General features: G+C 39.0%; 1 protein-coding gene across 3 annotated transcripts in view; it reads right to left on the minus strand.

Moving 5' to 3' along the window:
- Nucleotides 1-13,619, minus strand: part of PPP1CB (protein phosphatase 1 catalytic subunit beta) — a 49,729-nt gene that overhangs the window by 7,459 nt on the left and 28,651 nt on the right. For all 3 annotated transcript variants that reach the window (XM_054021662.1, XM_054021663.1, XM_054021661.1), the window contains exon 5: nucleotides 5,417-5,488. In XM_054021662.1, coding sequence (XP_053877637.1) covers nucleotides 5,417-5,488 — 72 coding nt within the window. The remainder of the gene's footprint in view (nucleotides 1-5,416; nucleotides 5,489-13,619) is intronic.

Below are 13,619 nucleotides of genomic sequence, written 5' to 3' on the forward strand. Positions count from 1 at the left end.
TCAGTTTCACCCAGGCATATTTAAAAAATTTATCCAGTTTGAGCTGTAATAATCAGCTTGATTCACTGACTACAGTTAATCTGTTTAATAAATCATTTAATTGTAGATGTGAAACATGTTTTGATAAGAGATGCTAACATGCTGTTGTGTGTTTAAACAGCAGCTTGACAAATCATGAGCAAAACTACATCTAGTAAATAAGCAATATCATTCATTTTCTAACATACTAAAAATGTACAAGAATCTGTACAAGAATCTGAAAATACTATGCTATAATCGCTTAAATAAATATATGTATTTGTAGCGTATCCTCTTACACATCAAAAAGGTGTAACCAAATCTAGGATAAAGGCTCTATTTAGTTGTAAATAAACATATTTTAAACATTATATCAATGAGACTGCATCTTTCTTTAGAAAATAAATACAAATGAGAAATTTCATTAAAATTGATTTAAATAAAATCAAGGGTTTCAACTTGGTGATTTAAATTGCTAATCTGAGTTGCTTTAAAAAAAAAAAAAAAAAAAAAAAAAAATCAACCCTGCCTCCACAAATGCTATCGTCATGACCTTTCATAGCGAAAGGCCTGTGGGATTTGGTAAGCTGTAGTAAGAAGCTGCTGGAGGCTATTGGGTGGAACATGGTTGGGGAAAAAAACAAAACAAAACAAAAAACACAAACATTTAGATAAACTACATACACCTCTACCCCGATATAACGAATTCAGATATAATGCGGTAAAGCAGCGCTCCAGGGGGGCGGGGCTGCACACTCCGGCGGATCAAAGCAAGTTCGACATAACATGGTTTCACCTATAATGCAGTAAGATTTTTTGGGTCCCGAGGACAGCGTTATATCAGGGTAGAGGTGTAATAATAAGATATAGCACATTTATGTGATTATGTGAGCAGTTCTTGAGTACTGCTACACATGCATATTGTAGAGCAGCAACCAACTCTGATTAGCCCATAGATCAATATTCAGTCTCTGAAATACAGTCTCAGATGGCTCTCCACAATACTGTAGTACAGCAGTCAGGCTTGCGAAATACATTCTTCGCTATGAAGTTTCACAAGGATTTCATCTTTGTGAATCATTGACTCAACACCTCTAAAAACCAAGAAATGTAGTATCTAATTAGGTTGTATAGTATCTTGTCAAGACCACCACTTTAGTACTCCTAGTTACAAATTGCTGCTGTTGAATGGGTTACATCCAGGACCCTCCTAGTTTTTCCAGAGTTCCGCAAGAGACAGGACATTTGATTCTAGATGTATAATTTCAATTGACAGGCTTAATGTATTTTAAAAATCTCCTCCATTCATAGTCATGCTTCAAGTAGTAAAACTACAGAGTAGGATTAAGTGGATCAGGTATTCTAGGATGGTACTCAATTACAAATATGCTAGTCTTCTGTTATAGAAAAAAACACTATTAAGTAGTAAAATAAATCTAGCTATTGACAGTATTAAAATGGCCAGTTACTGCTCAGTGTCTTATCTAGATTGAAGCAAGTGATGCTACTGTACACTTTAAAAGCTGAAAACTTGCCATATGAGCTTATTTGTGTGGATGTTACTTCATAAATCTACTATCAAACTGCCAAAAAACATTGTATTTATGAAGAAAACAGAGTTCACACTTCTTCCTTTTGTTCTGCATTCAACACTCCAGTTTGGTGCCCATAATGCAGTTATTCATTCTGCCAAAATAAAGTTACTTCATTTTTTCCTCAGACAAAACCCTTTTCAGGTACCCAACTTTGCCATAAAATGTTATGAGACAAAATTTTGGTATACTGATTCAGTCAATTTGTTTAAAAACAAAAACCCAAAGCACTAGTTTTATGGTGTACTACTTTTCATAGAACCCATTCAACCATTTTGAAATCAGAGGTTGTCTACAGTGGAGCTAGAAAGTGTAAATTCCAATTCGAAGAGCCATACAGATCTCAGATGGGACTATATGGAGGGTGATGGACCCCTCCCATCACTTGTGGTACCACAGAAATGTCTATTTTTTAAGAGCACTAGATCAATCAGGTATCACCTTAAGCTGTAATGTATACCTTCCAGCTCTTGTGTAGACATACTCCGTGTGTGCAAGCCATTCACTTTTCAGATGTTTTGTACTTCTAAACAGTGGCTTTGTTTTGACAACCATTCTTGCCTGCTTAGAAATGTAACTAAACAGACATCTGAAAGTCAAACAACAGTAGTTGTGTCATTTTAACTAGAGCTTTTAGGATACATCTACACAGCAATTAAACACCTGTGGCTGGCCTGGGTCAGCTAACTTGGGATCACAGGGCTGTATAACTGCTGTGTAGATGTTCAGACTCAGACTGGAGCCCAAGCTCTGGGACTCCGTGAGGAGGGAGGGTTCCAGAGCCAGGTTCCAGACCAAGCCCGAACGTCTACACAACGATTTTTAGCCCTGCAGCCCGGGCCAGGGCAGCTGTGTCATGGGTCTTTTATTCCAGTGTATATGTACCCTTAGACAGAACAGCTGTATGAAGAAAATGCACCAAAACTGTTTTCCAGTACAGAGTGTTTTTTCTGGTTAGTTTGAAGATGTTTCTGGTAAGTATTTCAGAATTTTACATGAAGGTGTCTTCAAATTTCTTTTCAGTCACCGTGCTCTGTCCTAACTTGCCCCATCCCCGCCAAATAAAGTACGGACATTAAAATTTACTTGTCTATATTTGACTGGTCATCCAAAACACAAGGTACAGCTACAGACTGCATGGAAACATCTAGTACTTAGTCCACCCGATATGCTAAAATGTACTGCCTGCATTCAGCAATTTGTATCTACCAGGAAAGCTTGCTTTTTGGTTAGTACTCTATTTTAAAATAGTAAAGAACCTGCAAGAGACTACTGATACCCTTAATTCTAGATTTGGGCATACCTTGAGAGGGGGGAGAAGGAGGTGGCATCACTGCCCTCCCTGATAGTTCTCTCTACCAAGATTTCTATAGGAACATGCTGCCAGAAACTACCTTGGAGCTCTCACTTTTTGGGCTGCACTTGTCCCCTGATTAAGGGGATCATATGACCTTTCCTTTATGACTCCACACAAGTGTCAGGTTAGATGAATCTGGCCCGTGACCTATACAGTGCTATAACAAAACTCCACAACATATTTTGGTTTCATCTACACAATTAAGACTAAATCATATTACCGCACTGTATGTTTAATGATATTTTTACATGGTGTTAGGAGATCATGTTAACAGCATATAGAATGAACCTTAATATACTCAATAAAATTAACACAAGTAATTCTGAAGACATTAGAATAAGAAAGCGCAATGGTAATTTTCCGATGACCATTCTGATTACCAAACACTCAATTCATTGTCACTACATCAGCCACTTCAGCTTTATCACATCAAGTGTATGAAGGTGAAAATACTATTTAAAATTACTAAAGAGAAGAGTATAGAGGGAGGCCTCAGGGAAAAAAAAGACTTAACATTCAGAGCCCCATAATATTGCCAACTTAAAGGAATGTTCAACTTCATTTTTTCAAAATTAGATGTTAAAATTCGATTTCATAGGCTTTTTTGAAGATAAATTTTAATGCTAGAAGGGACTAGAATGATCTAGTCTAACCTCCTACCCACAGACTACAGAAACTTTCCCAATAATTCCTGCATCAAGCCAAATCATTTGTGGCTGAACTAGATTGGAGAAACTGCCAGTCATGATTTAAAGAAGTTATTAAGAATCTATCACATTTGTCAGAGATCTTGAAATATATATTTTTTTGGGGAGGGAAGGGGGGAATTTAAGTGGGTTTTCCCTGTTGATGCTTAAAAGAACAACCCTCTTTTTTCTTTCTATACAAGCACACATTTTTCCTTCAGCCGCCTCAGTTTCAGCTTTGATTTTACTGTTGCTGGTCAACACTGTCTTAAAGTTTGGCATGGGCATGGGCTTGCACCAGCAATAGAACAGTGAAACTGTTTTGGGGGTCATTTGCAACAAAAGCAGGTATAAGAAAATGTCCTTGTGAACTAGAATCAAACAATTCTGCAGGCAGCCTTAAGATGGATTGCCTTTAGCAGTGATGCCAGACACATTGGTTAAAAAGTCCTTTTTTAAAAGGACTTTCTGATGGAAGCTAAGTACTGAAGTTTAAATTTCTTCTTTAAATGGATTTTTAAAACAACATGAAAAAGGAATACAATGTAAGGAGATATTTTAGGTATGAATTAGTGTTGTAATTTACACTTGTGTTGTGAAAGTTCTCCACTACTTGCCTCATGCCGCATCTGGATGCGATATACATAGGTATTAACTTGCACCCTCATGTATTTTTGCTTATGGTGATGGACAGGATACTACCCATTCATAATTTGATATGATAAAATTAATACAGACTGACATTTGAAGAAGTCAGCTGTGAAAGAGGATCTTTATAATAAAATCTTGGCCTTAAAGGAGATGGTGTACTGATAGACAAAGATAACCCTATTGTGAGATCTCCTTTAACATGCAAATTGACTTCAAACCAACAACTACTCACTCAAAGCAAGATCATGCATTACTAAACACCACCTATGTAGGGCTAAGGATCTTCTTTAATACTAGGGAACAAAATAGTAATTCCGTCTCCTACAGTTCTGGGGAAGGGGGTAGTTTTCAATAAAAATGATATAGAAGTGGCTATTGTAGTGGTAAAAGGGACAGATCAATTTGCTCCCCCCCATAAAATGTATTTATGCAAGTATTAATATGATCGTAGAAAAGAGAACTTTAGGGCTAGAACGTTAATACAAACAAGTAGCAGAAGAGGTTATAAAAAAAAACCTGACAAGCCTGCACAGCAAAGAGATTACTACGAACCCCAGATTAATTTAAACTCTGATGTTATGATGAGAAACAGAGGCCTGAGAAACCAAGAGAACTCTAGAAATGCGGGTTATGTTCCTTGATAGATTTTGAACAACTAAATGTTTGGGGCCTATTTAACCCGAACCTGTATTTTCGGTTTAGTTTTTCTGATTTCACTTAGATATTCTATTGATTTTCTAGAAAGCCTTGTTTTATTTGGGATAATTCACTGCAATCCATTCTCTTAGACAAGGAATACAAATGTCATAATTCTGCCAAGAGGACGACAAAAGGTACAAAAAGTATCTGATCTCAGGGGCTTGCTCTGGCAAAACAAATACTTGATTAGTTACCAAAAAGCACAATGAAATTCATAGTTTGAACATAGAAAGCCTCGGGAGCTCAGGAAGGAACAGGAATAGGGTACTGAAGATTACAACTGAAGCACAATTAGACTGTTTCAAGGCTCTGAACTGCATAAATAGGAACTGGTTCTGATATTCTAATGCCACTGGTAAGTTTGCTTTGGCATCACTGCAAGATACATGTACAATAAATTCTGTTAGTCTTACCTGTGTCAGGAACATCTGTGGGTCTCATAATTCTCCGAATCTGCTCCATTGACTGGAGATCTGGTGACAGTCCTGTAAACATATACAAAAATAAACTAAGCTGCCTGTATTCTTACATTTAAAAGGGTACCAGGAAATACACAACTGGAGGCTCAAGGTGATACAGCATGCATCATTTTCACTGTAATATAAAGTGAAAAAAGTCAGCAGGTTTCTAGACACCACTTAAAATACAACTGGTCTGTGCATTAGGACTGTAACAGCACTTAATGGGCTTACTACAGTAGAACCTCAGAGTTACAAACACCCCAGGAACGGCGATTGTTCGTACGTCTGAACAAAACGTTAGTTCTTCTAAAAGTTTACAACTGAACCTTGACGTAGAGCTTTGAAACTTTGCTATGCAGAAGAAAAACAGTGCTTTTAAACCATCTTAATTTAATTCAAACAAGCAAAGAAACATTTCCTTACTTCGTCTAATCTTTTTTTTAAATCTCTTTATTTTAAGAGTTTACATTTAACACAGTACTGTACTATGCAGTATTTGCTTTTTTCCGGCTCTGCTGCCTGACTGCGTACTTGTGGTTCAAATGAGGTGTGTGATTGTTCGTAACTCTGAGGTTCTACTGTAGTACTTATTTATTTGTATGTATGCCATCTTCTTATTCGGGGGGGGGGGGGGGGGGAATTTACGTGGGGTTTCCCTGTTGATGCTTAGAACTGCAACTGCAGAGTAAGTCAGTCTCATACCCATTACACAAACAGGTAAACTTAGGCAGTTGAACTTTATTTCATCTGCATAAAGCACAAGTAACTGGGTTTTATACAGGTGAAGCAAAGTTCACTGAGAAAACTAGCTTAAAGGGCATACTCCATACTATAGTCAGGATGCAAAGCTGCAGCACACCACTTCACTTATGCAGAGTATGAAGGCTAGTCTACACTAGAAACGCTACAGCAGCAGTGCTGTAGTGCGTCTGGTGAAGATGTTCTACGCCAACAGGAGAGAGCTCTCCCATAATAAAACTACTTCAGAGAGGCAGTAACTATGTCGGCGGGAGAGCATCTCCTGCAGACATAGTGCTGTCCATACCAGTGCTTAAATCAGCATAACTTACACTGCTCGGGGGGTGGCTTATTCATACCCCTTAGTGACATAAGTGGTAATGTGTACAAGCCCTTTAGTGTCACTACAGCCACAGTTTGTGACTCCCACTGTCCCTCTCCACACTAGCCTAAGCTGTGCAGGCATGGAAGCAGTATCCTTGGCATGCAGGGATTTAGAAGAGTACCTACAAGGCTGCTCAACTTTAATAGCCCCACAGCAAGACTTAAGATGGTTGAAAGGGGCTTGAAAAGCCCTCAAAGTATTGTTTTATCTAGAGAAGTTAAGTGATTTGTCCAAAACCACATAAATCAGTCACAAAGCTGAGAACAGAACTTAAGAGCTCTAACTTATGATAGAACTCCTTTCCCTTACATAGACTTTATTTTTAATGTTAAGCCTATTTTGCTCAGTCCAATGTTCTAAAGAGTTCACATAGCAGGAAGAATCTTTCACTAAAAGAGAGTCACTTACATTTTGATTTCACTTGACATTTCAGAGTTGACAGATGGTGGCAGCTGTTTTATCCAAGAACACCCCTTTAGGTCAGTAAGAGAGCCTACTATTATGAATACTAACTTTCAATCTATTTTAAGACTGATTATTTTTGTTCAATATTCCAAGCATTTAATAAGACAGTTTTATCTTTAGTCATTATTTAAGAAAGACTGGTTCTTTGGCTGAATATCAAGAAAGATATGTAGATTGGTGCAAATTACACCTTCGAGATTGGGTCCAAATAAGTTTAATATTTCTGTTACCTACACATCAAGAAGGAAGTAGTCATGTAAAAGTAGGCCCTAGTCAGCTTTAACTGACACCCTTCTGTCAGTTACTTATCCTTCCTTCCACAATCCTCTTCTGACCTACTGACATGCAAGTTGCATCAATTTAAAATCTCTTCTGGATTTGTCTTGTAGATCCTATCCAGCAAAATTATCGTGTGATATGGTACAAGGCAGGGTCATGTGCAAAGGTTAGTCAATGTGGACTCCTAGGAAAAAGGTACTGGTATCCAAAGCATCCAAAGCTACTCAAAACACCATCAACAAATACAAATTGCCTTTAAAACAAAGTGGGCTACGTGGATCAGCAGAGCGTTGTAAGTCCAGTGGGTGCAAGGTTGAAGACTGTGCAAGACAGCAGTATATAGCAGCATAAGGATTGTTTTAAATGCTGAAATACAATCTGAACATCTGCAAATAAAGATCACTTTTGCAAGAAGCTGAGATTGCCTCTTATCCCACCTTCTCCTATTGTGAGCAACAGAGTTGAGACTGGTCAAGGGTTAAGATCCACAAATTTAATTTAATACAAATCAGAAAAACTACTGTCAAATTGCCCCCACTACAATGATTATCTGTGCACCTCAGTACCTTGTGGATAAATAATGTAGTTTTAAGACTGCAACTTGTGACATGGCAGCAGTTACAAGCCTGGTTCTCTGATGCAACCATTTGCTGGTAACGAGACACAGACAAGTGTTTTTATAAATTTAAATGCACTAAAAGGATTATACAGGTGCATGTTTAGGCTAAGCCAAAGCAAGATCAAAACAAGGAAGTTAAGGGGCCTTATTGTCCTCATCAAATCCAAGCACTGTTGAATCAAAAAGGGAAGAACATTATAAACAGTAAGAAGAGCACGGAGAAAGCCCTGCTGGCTGTCTCAGATTTTTATTCTAGGAAAAAGTGCATCCCATATAGCATCATATGATAAAGAAGGCAAAAGGGATACTCTGCAAATTCAGAATTTAACCCATGGCTCTCCTCAGGTAGTCTCAAGTCATCTTTTGCTATTTGCATATTGATGCATCCCCTCACAGGAAGCCCCAACACTATGCTAGTGGTGTCACCAATCACAGAATTCCCACCACTGAAACCACTTCTATGCTTTGTGTTGCACATAAAGATCTTGCCTCCTCCCCCAAGAGATTAAAACCTAATTCAGGCAGACAAACTATTCTGACAATAGACACGGTGACAGTATGAGATTAGCAGTGCAGAAGGTTAACAGCAGTTATCACTGAAAGGTCTCCTGAAAGAGTGGCTTTAAGGAAGGCTTTAAAGCAGCAAAGCCCTTTCACTCATGAGGAGAAGAGGAAAGCAAGGAGCAGCATGGAAGAGGACTCACTGAGAAGAGTAAAAGGAGGAAACTGGGGATGGTTCAGAAGTAGGCTAAATTTAAGCAAAAAGACAGGGTAAAATGAAGAAGTGAGTACAGAGCTGTGGAAGGCCCTAAAGGCAAGGATGAGAAACTTGAATTTGATGTGTAGTCAAAAAGCCAGTGAAGGGATTCAAAGAGGGGAACATCTGAATCAGTGATAGAAGATAATTTCAGCAGCAACATATTGGAGAGACTATAGCAGAGGGGAGATTTGGTTTATATAATCAGATGGGGGGGTGCAAAGAAGAGGACTGAAGAAATGTAAGCAGGGAAGGAACAAAGGTGTGAAATCGGGATTTCAGCACGCTGCCTAATTGGATAAGTGAGGTGCCTTTTGTTTACTATGTTATGCGGTTTTGCAAAGTTTTTATTGTATATCCCAGAGGGCAAGTTTTAAAAATAAACTATGCAAAAATACGCAATATAGTAAAAAAAAGGCACCTACCTCACTCCTATAAGCTGGCTCCGAGCTCCAGCAGGTTTGTGTTATTACCAGTACAGTGTACACAGACTCAAGACATCGTGAGTAGGTGCTGACAATCTATAACTCAGGGACCTGAAAAGCAGTTTGGAGGGGATGGGGAGGAGAAGAGAGGGCAAGGTTTACCACTCAAATGTGCTAAGTGCCACCCTGGGTTGCTGTTATTTTGGAGTACTCAGGACATTCTGCTAAGCTTTTCATATCTGCAAATCAGCTTTAATAGTGCTAATACTTTTGCTTCCATCTGGAAGTGTTACAAGTCTTAAAGGGGCATTTGTTTTTAAAGTTAGAATATCCTTTAAATGGTACATAGAATTTGAGCTCTTCTTACTTTTTAAAAATAAAACAGACGTGTTTTTAAATCCCCAATTATGTTTACAAGGGAAGTTTGTTTACACCTTGTATTTGTTTTCCAGAAATAATCATCTTCTGGAATTCTCTCATGGGCCTCTGGTCCCAAGTACAATGCATGCAGAACTTCAAGCTCTTAAGTTTGTTTTTTTTAGTCTATGGTTAGCAGTAAGAGGGTCTGCACAAGCCACATACTCCTACCACCACCTCACTGATTAGTGCCTATCACCTGAGTTTAACTGCTATCAGTGTCATGATTTGGGAAATATTTCTGCACATCTAATGAATTCTAGTTCACAGGTAAGTTATGACATTTCTGTATCATGGCAATTTATAAAGTATTTCTATGGAGAGTAAATCTTGTCAACTGGAGTAGCTATCTCCACTAAAGGGATTAGCAAAAACCTTCAATTTTATGAGGTTTTAAGAAACTTAAGTATTATACCTAAACTACTTGGAAGAGATTCCATACCTGTAAAATCAAGATTCTTTGACAATGCAGTCAATCTGAACCAATGGTTTTCTTTCTGGTGTTCAAACTTGCTAGACAGAGTGATAAGTGACCAGCTTCCAAATTTATCACTCTGCCAGATGCACCCCCTCTACAGGCTTGCTTCTACTCTTTCCTTTGGATTCACTGTTGGCATACACACTTATGAAAAATTAAATTAGATAATCCCAGAGAGTAGCTTTTTAAAAAGGTTGTAATTCTCAGGATCAAAATAAAATTCTGGGAGAACTTGAATATTTCACTGAAAAAGCCTGAATTATAGGTAGTGAAATCTGCTTCTACTCATTTAACAACCTGGACCAATGCTAAGTAACAGTGCGCAGGGGCTCCCCAACTCGGGAGAGAGAGCCCAGTATTTCAGCATATAAAGCTGTTGAGTTGTCTTACCCTAGCAAGACTCCGCCACTCTACTAAAGCAATGGATTCCTCATGAGCTAAAAAAGAAATGGGCTTTAATTGAAAGTTATGCAAGGCATTAGCAGATTCCACTTTGGGCTGGCAGAAGCTGAACACCTGTGGTTGATAAAGGAACACACACTCAGCCTTTGCAGATAGTGCCCATCACACACTGAATAGGACAATGACATCTGTAGAACAGAGTAAAACCTTCTGTTTGCTAAGGCAAAGCTTGTTTTCAGGCAAGCGGTACTGAACAGGAAGTACCTATACCTGTTCTACACCCAAACACTGAACCCATACCCTAGAAACAAACTGCTCATTACATTTTATAAATCCCTCACCATTACTCACACAGACTGCTCTCATATCCCACCTCATTGCTAACAATCAGCATCTCAAGACGGTCCCTGTGCACTGCTACTGACAACCTACACAACTTAACACTGAAATTATGCAAACTGGATCCCTCAAGGTACACATGCATCTCTTTCATTTGATCTCTTTCACATATGCGAAGGGGTGAGGGGAGTGGAGATCCAGATCTCATATCATAATCACCCCTCTACCTAACTGTTCCAACTAATGCCCCATCATACAGCACAGCTATACCCAACAGTGAATGGGGCTGGAGTGCATGCATATAATTACCAATGGCTACTGTGAGGTTGAGGGGGCTATTATCCATCTAGCTAGGATGATGTGGAAATAAACCTTTGAGAACCTTCTAGGCCATAAGTACAGAATTCTCTTCCTTGTTTTTGTTGAAAAGCTAGGCACACAGCCTTAATGCCAGTCAGAGAAAGCATGCTTCTGGTGGCTTTTTATTGGGAGATCAACAGGAGACTGTGAAGATAAGAAGGGACTGAGACAGATGAAGTGGAAAAAAATTAATATATAGCTATTATGGACAGGACCTACTGCAGACTGAAGCACTTTCCTCTCACTCTCTCTAACAAAGGAGCCTCTGGAGCAAGATGGATACTAGATCAGCAGTCCTTTGAGATCTGTGAATCCTATAAGCTTAAAAGTTAATATGGGGCATCTGGAATATTGAAACCTGAATGAAATCCTTTAGGAGGACACTCCATTCCTAGCAGACTTAGGTAAGGTGCTATCAGGCTTTATGGGCTTGTCTTGAGGAAGCAATATCTTGAAATCAGCCAGGACTTTCAAAGTTTGGTCCACACACTTTCTGAAGAGGTGATGCCCCTACCAGGACAGGGTCGTAAGTCACATACCTGTGGCCTTAGCCAGAGGAAACAGTCAGTGTTGCCTTGTCATTATCTGGACATGTATCCCAGGTTGATTGGCAAGGAGAAAGAGGTCTAGTTTAACTTTCTAGGCAGGCAAAACTTAGCTTCCAAGAGTCTTGTAAGAAGACAGATAATCAGCAGTGAGGAACACACAGAAACATTAAGTTTTATTAGAGCCAAACTACAATGCCATACATCTAGGAACAAGGAATTCAGGTTATACCTACAGAATGGAGGGCTGTATTCAGGAAGGCAGTGAATCTGAAGATGATTACGGGGACACAAAAGACAGGCAAGTCCACATGATTTCCCAGTATGATGCTATGGCAAGTGCTAATTTGATCCTTGGATGCATTATCAGTACTGAGTAGAAACAATGAGATGATTTCACCTCCACATGGCACTGAAGAGACATCCTGGAATACTGTGTGCAGTTTTGGTATCTACTTAAAAATAAAATAAATAAATAAATAAAAATGTTGAAAAAAATTGGATGGGGTACAGAGAAGTACCACAAAAATAATTAGAAAACTGGAAAAAAGTGCCTTACAGTGAGCCTTAAGGAGCTTAAGTCTATTAAATTTATCAAAAAGATCAAGAGGCGACTTGTTTATGGTTTTCTCCCCATAAAGGTAGTTAATACACCAGTTACTACAGGGCTCTTTGAGCTAACAGAGAAAGGCATAAGAGGAGCCAATGTCTGGAAGCTGAAGTCAGACAAAAATCAAGTAAAAAGTTTTGTCTCGTTTCTAACAATGAGGGTGATTAGTCGTCAGAACAAACTACCAAGTGGTGGAATCTCCATTTTTGAGTCTAAGCATCTTTTAGGAAGGAATACCTTAGTCAAACAAGTTATCAGGCTGTGTCCTGGGTCAAGTACTATAGCCTGTGTTATAAAGGTAAGACTAGATGATTTAAGTCCTAATTCATGATGCTTCCTTAAGACTGAGTCCAGACTCTGTCTTTCACATCCATGACAGGGTAAGTTAAAAGGGTAATGGGATGGAAGACACTCCACAGACTTTGTGACCACTTGGCCAATCTTTGTGAGGACCATCACTTTTCCGAAGTACCAGTGGGAGGTTGTGGAAACCTACAGCCTGGAGTTGGAAGAATCCAGAATTGTCTGTTCTCCACAAGTATATCTTGGCCAACTTCTTAGAGAAAGGAAATGTTTGTAGGACTTGTCTATATGGGGGATTTGTCCCTATAATTGTCTATACACTTGGAGTTTATACTAAGTGGCACTATCTACCTCAGTTTCAAGTAGAAGCAAGCAGCACTCATAACTTGCAATTTTGCCTGTCTACCCCAGATACCTGCTCCAGTGCAGCTACCCTGCTGGCTGAAATCCCCAATGGAGACAAAGCCATATCCTTTCAAGTCCCCTAGGAATTTTTGTTCTGATAATCCTCTTCAAGGATAGATCTTACTAAGGCATTGAACTCTACTAATTTGCTTATTAGTTAAATCAGGTCATGAGAATTTAAAAAAAATAAAGTTATTCTTTTCCTTTGGCCTTCTCTTAGGGGCAGACCCCGGACCTTTCAGAGCTTTTGCCTTTTCGACCCTGATTTACATTTACTGTCTGGTTCGGGAAAGAATAAGCACAGGACAAAGGAGAGGAGCAGCAGGGGGAAGGTAACCTCACAAGCATATGGAGCTGATCCACTAGGGACAGTAGTTCAAGTGAACTCCCACTGAAAGCATTCCTTACTACCCTTATGGCATATTTTAGAGTTAGAGCCCATATTTTGGATTTAGGGTCTATAAGTAATATCCCCCTACTGCTCTTGTGAGGGAAAACAAAAGTTATGGAGGTTGCCACAGTCTTCAGCTTCTGCAAAGACAGAGGTTAATCCTTATTAGAAGAGGTCTGGAGCACCCACGGCTGTGATGTGCCAAGGCTACAGTCCAGCAGCATTTTATTATTCTGA

Source organism: Malaclemys terrapin, chromosome 3 (genome assembly GCF_027887155.1).
Source record: "Malaclemys terrapin pileata isolate rMalTer1 chromosome 3, rMalTer1.hap1, whole genome shotgun sequence".
NCBI classification, from domain to species: domain Eukaryota; kingdom Metazoa; phylum Chordata; order Testudines; family Emydidae; genus Malaclemys; species Malaclemys terrapin.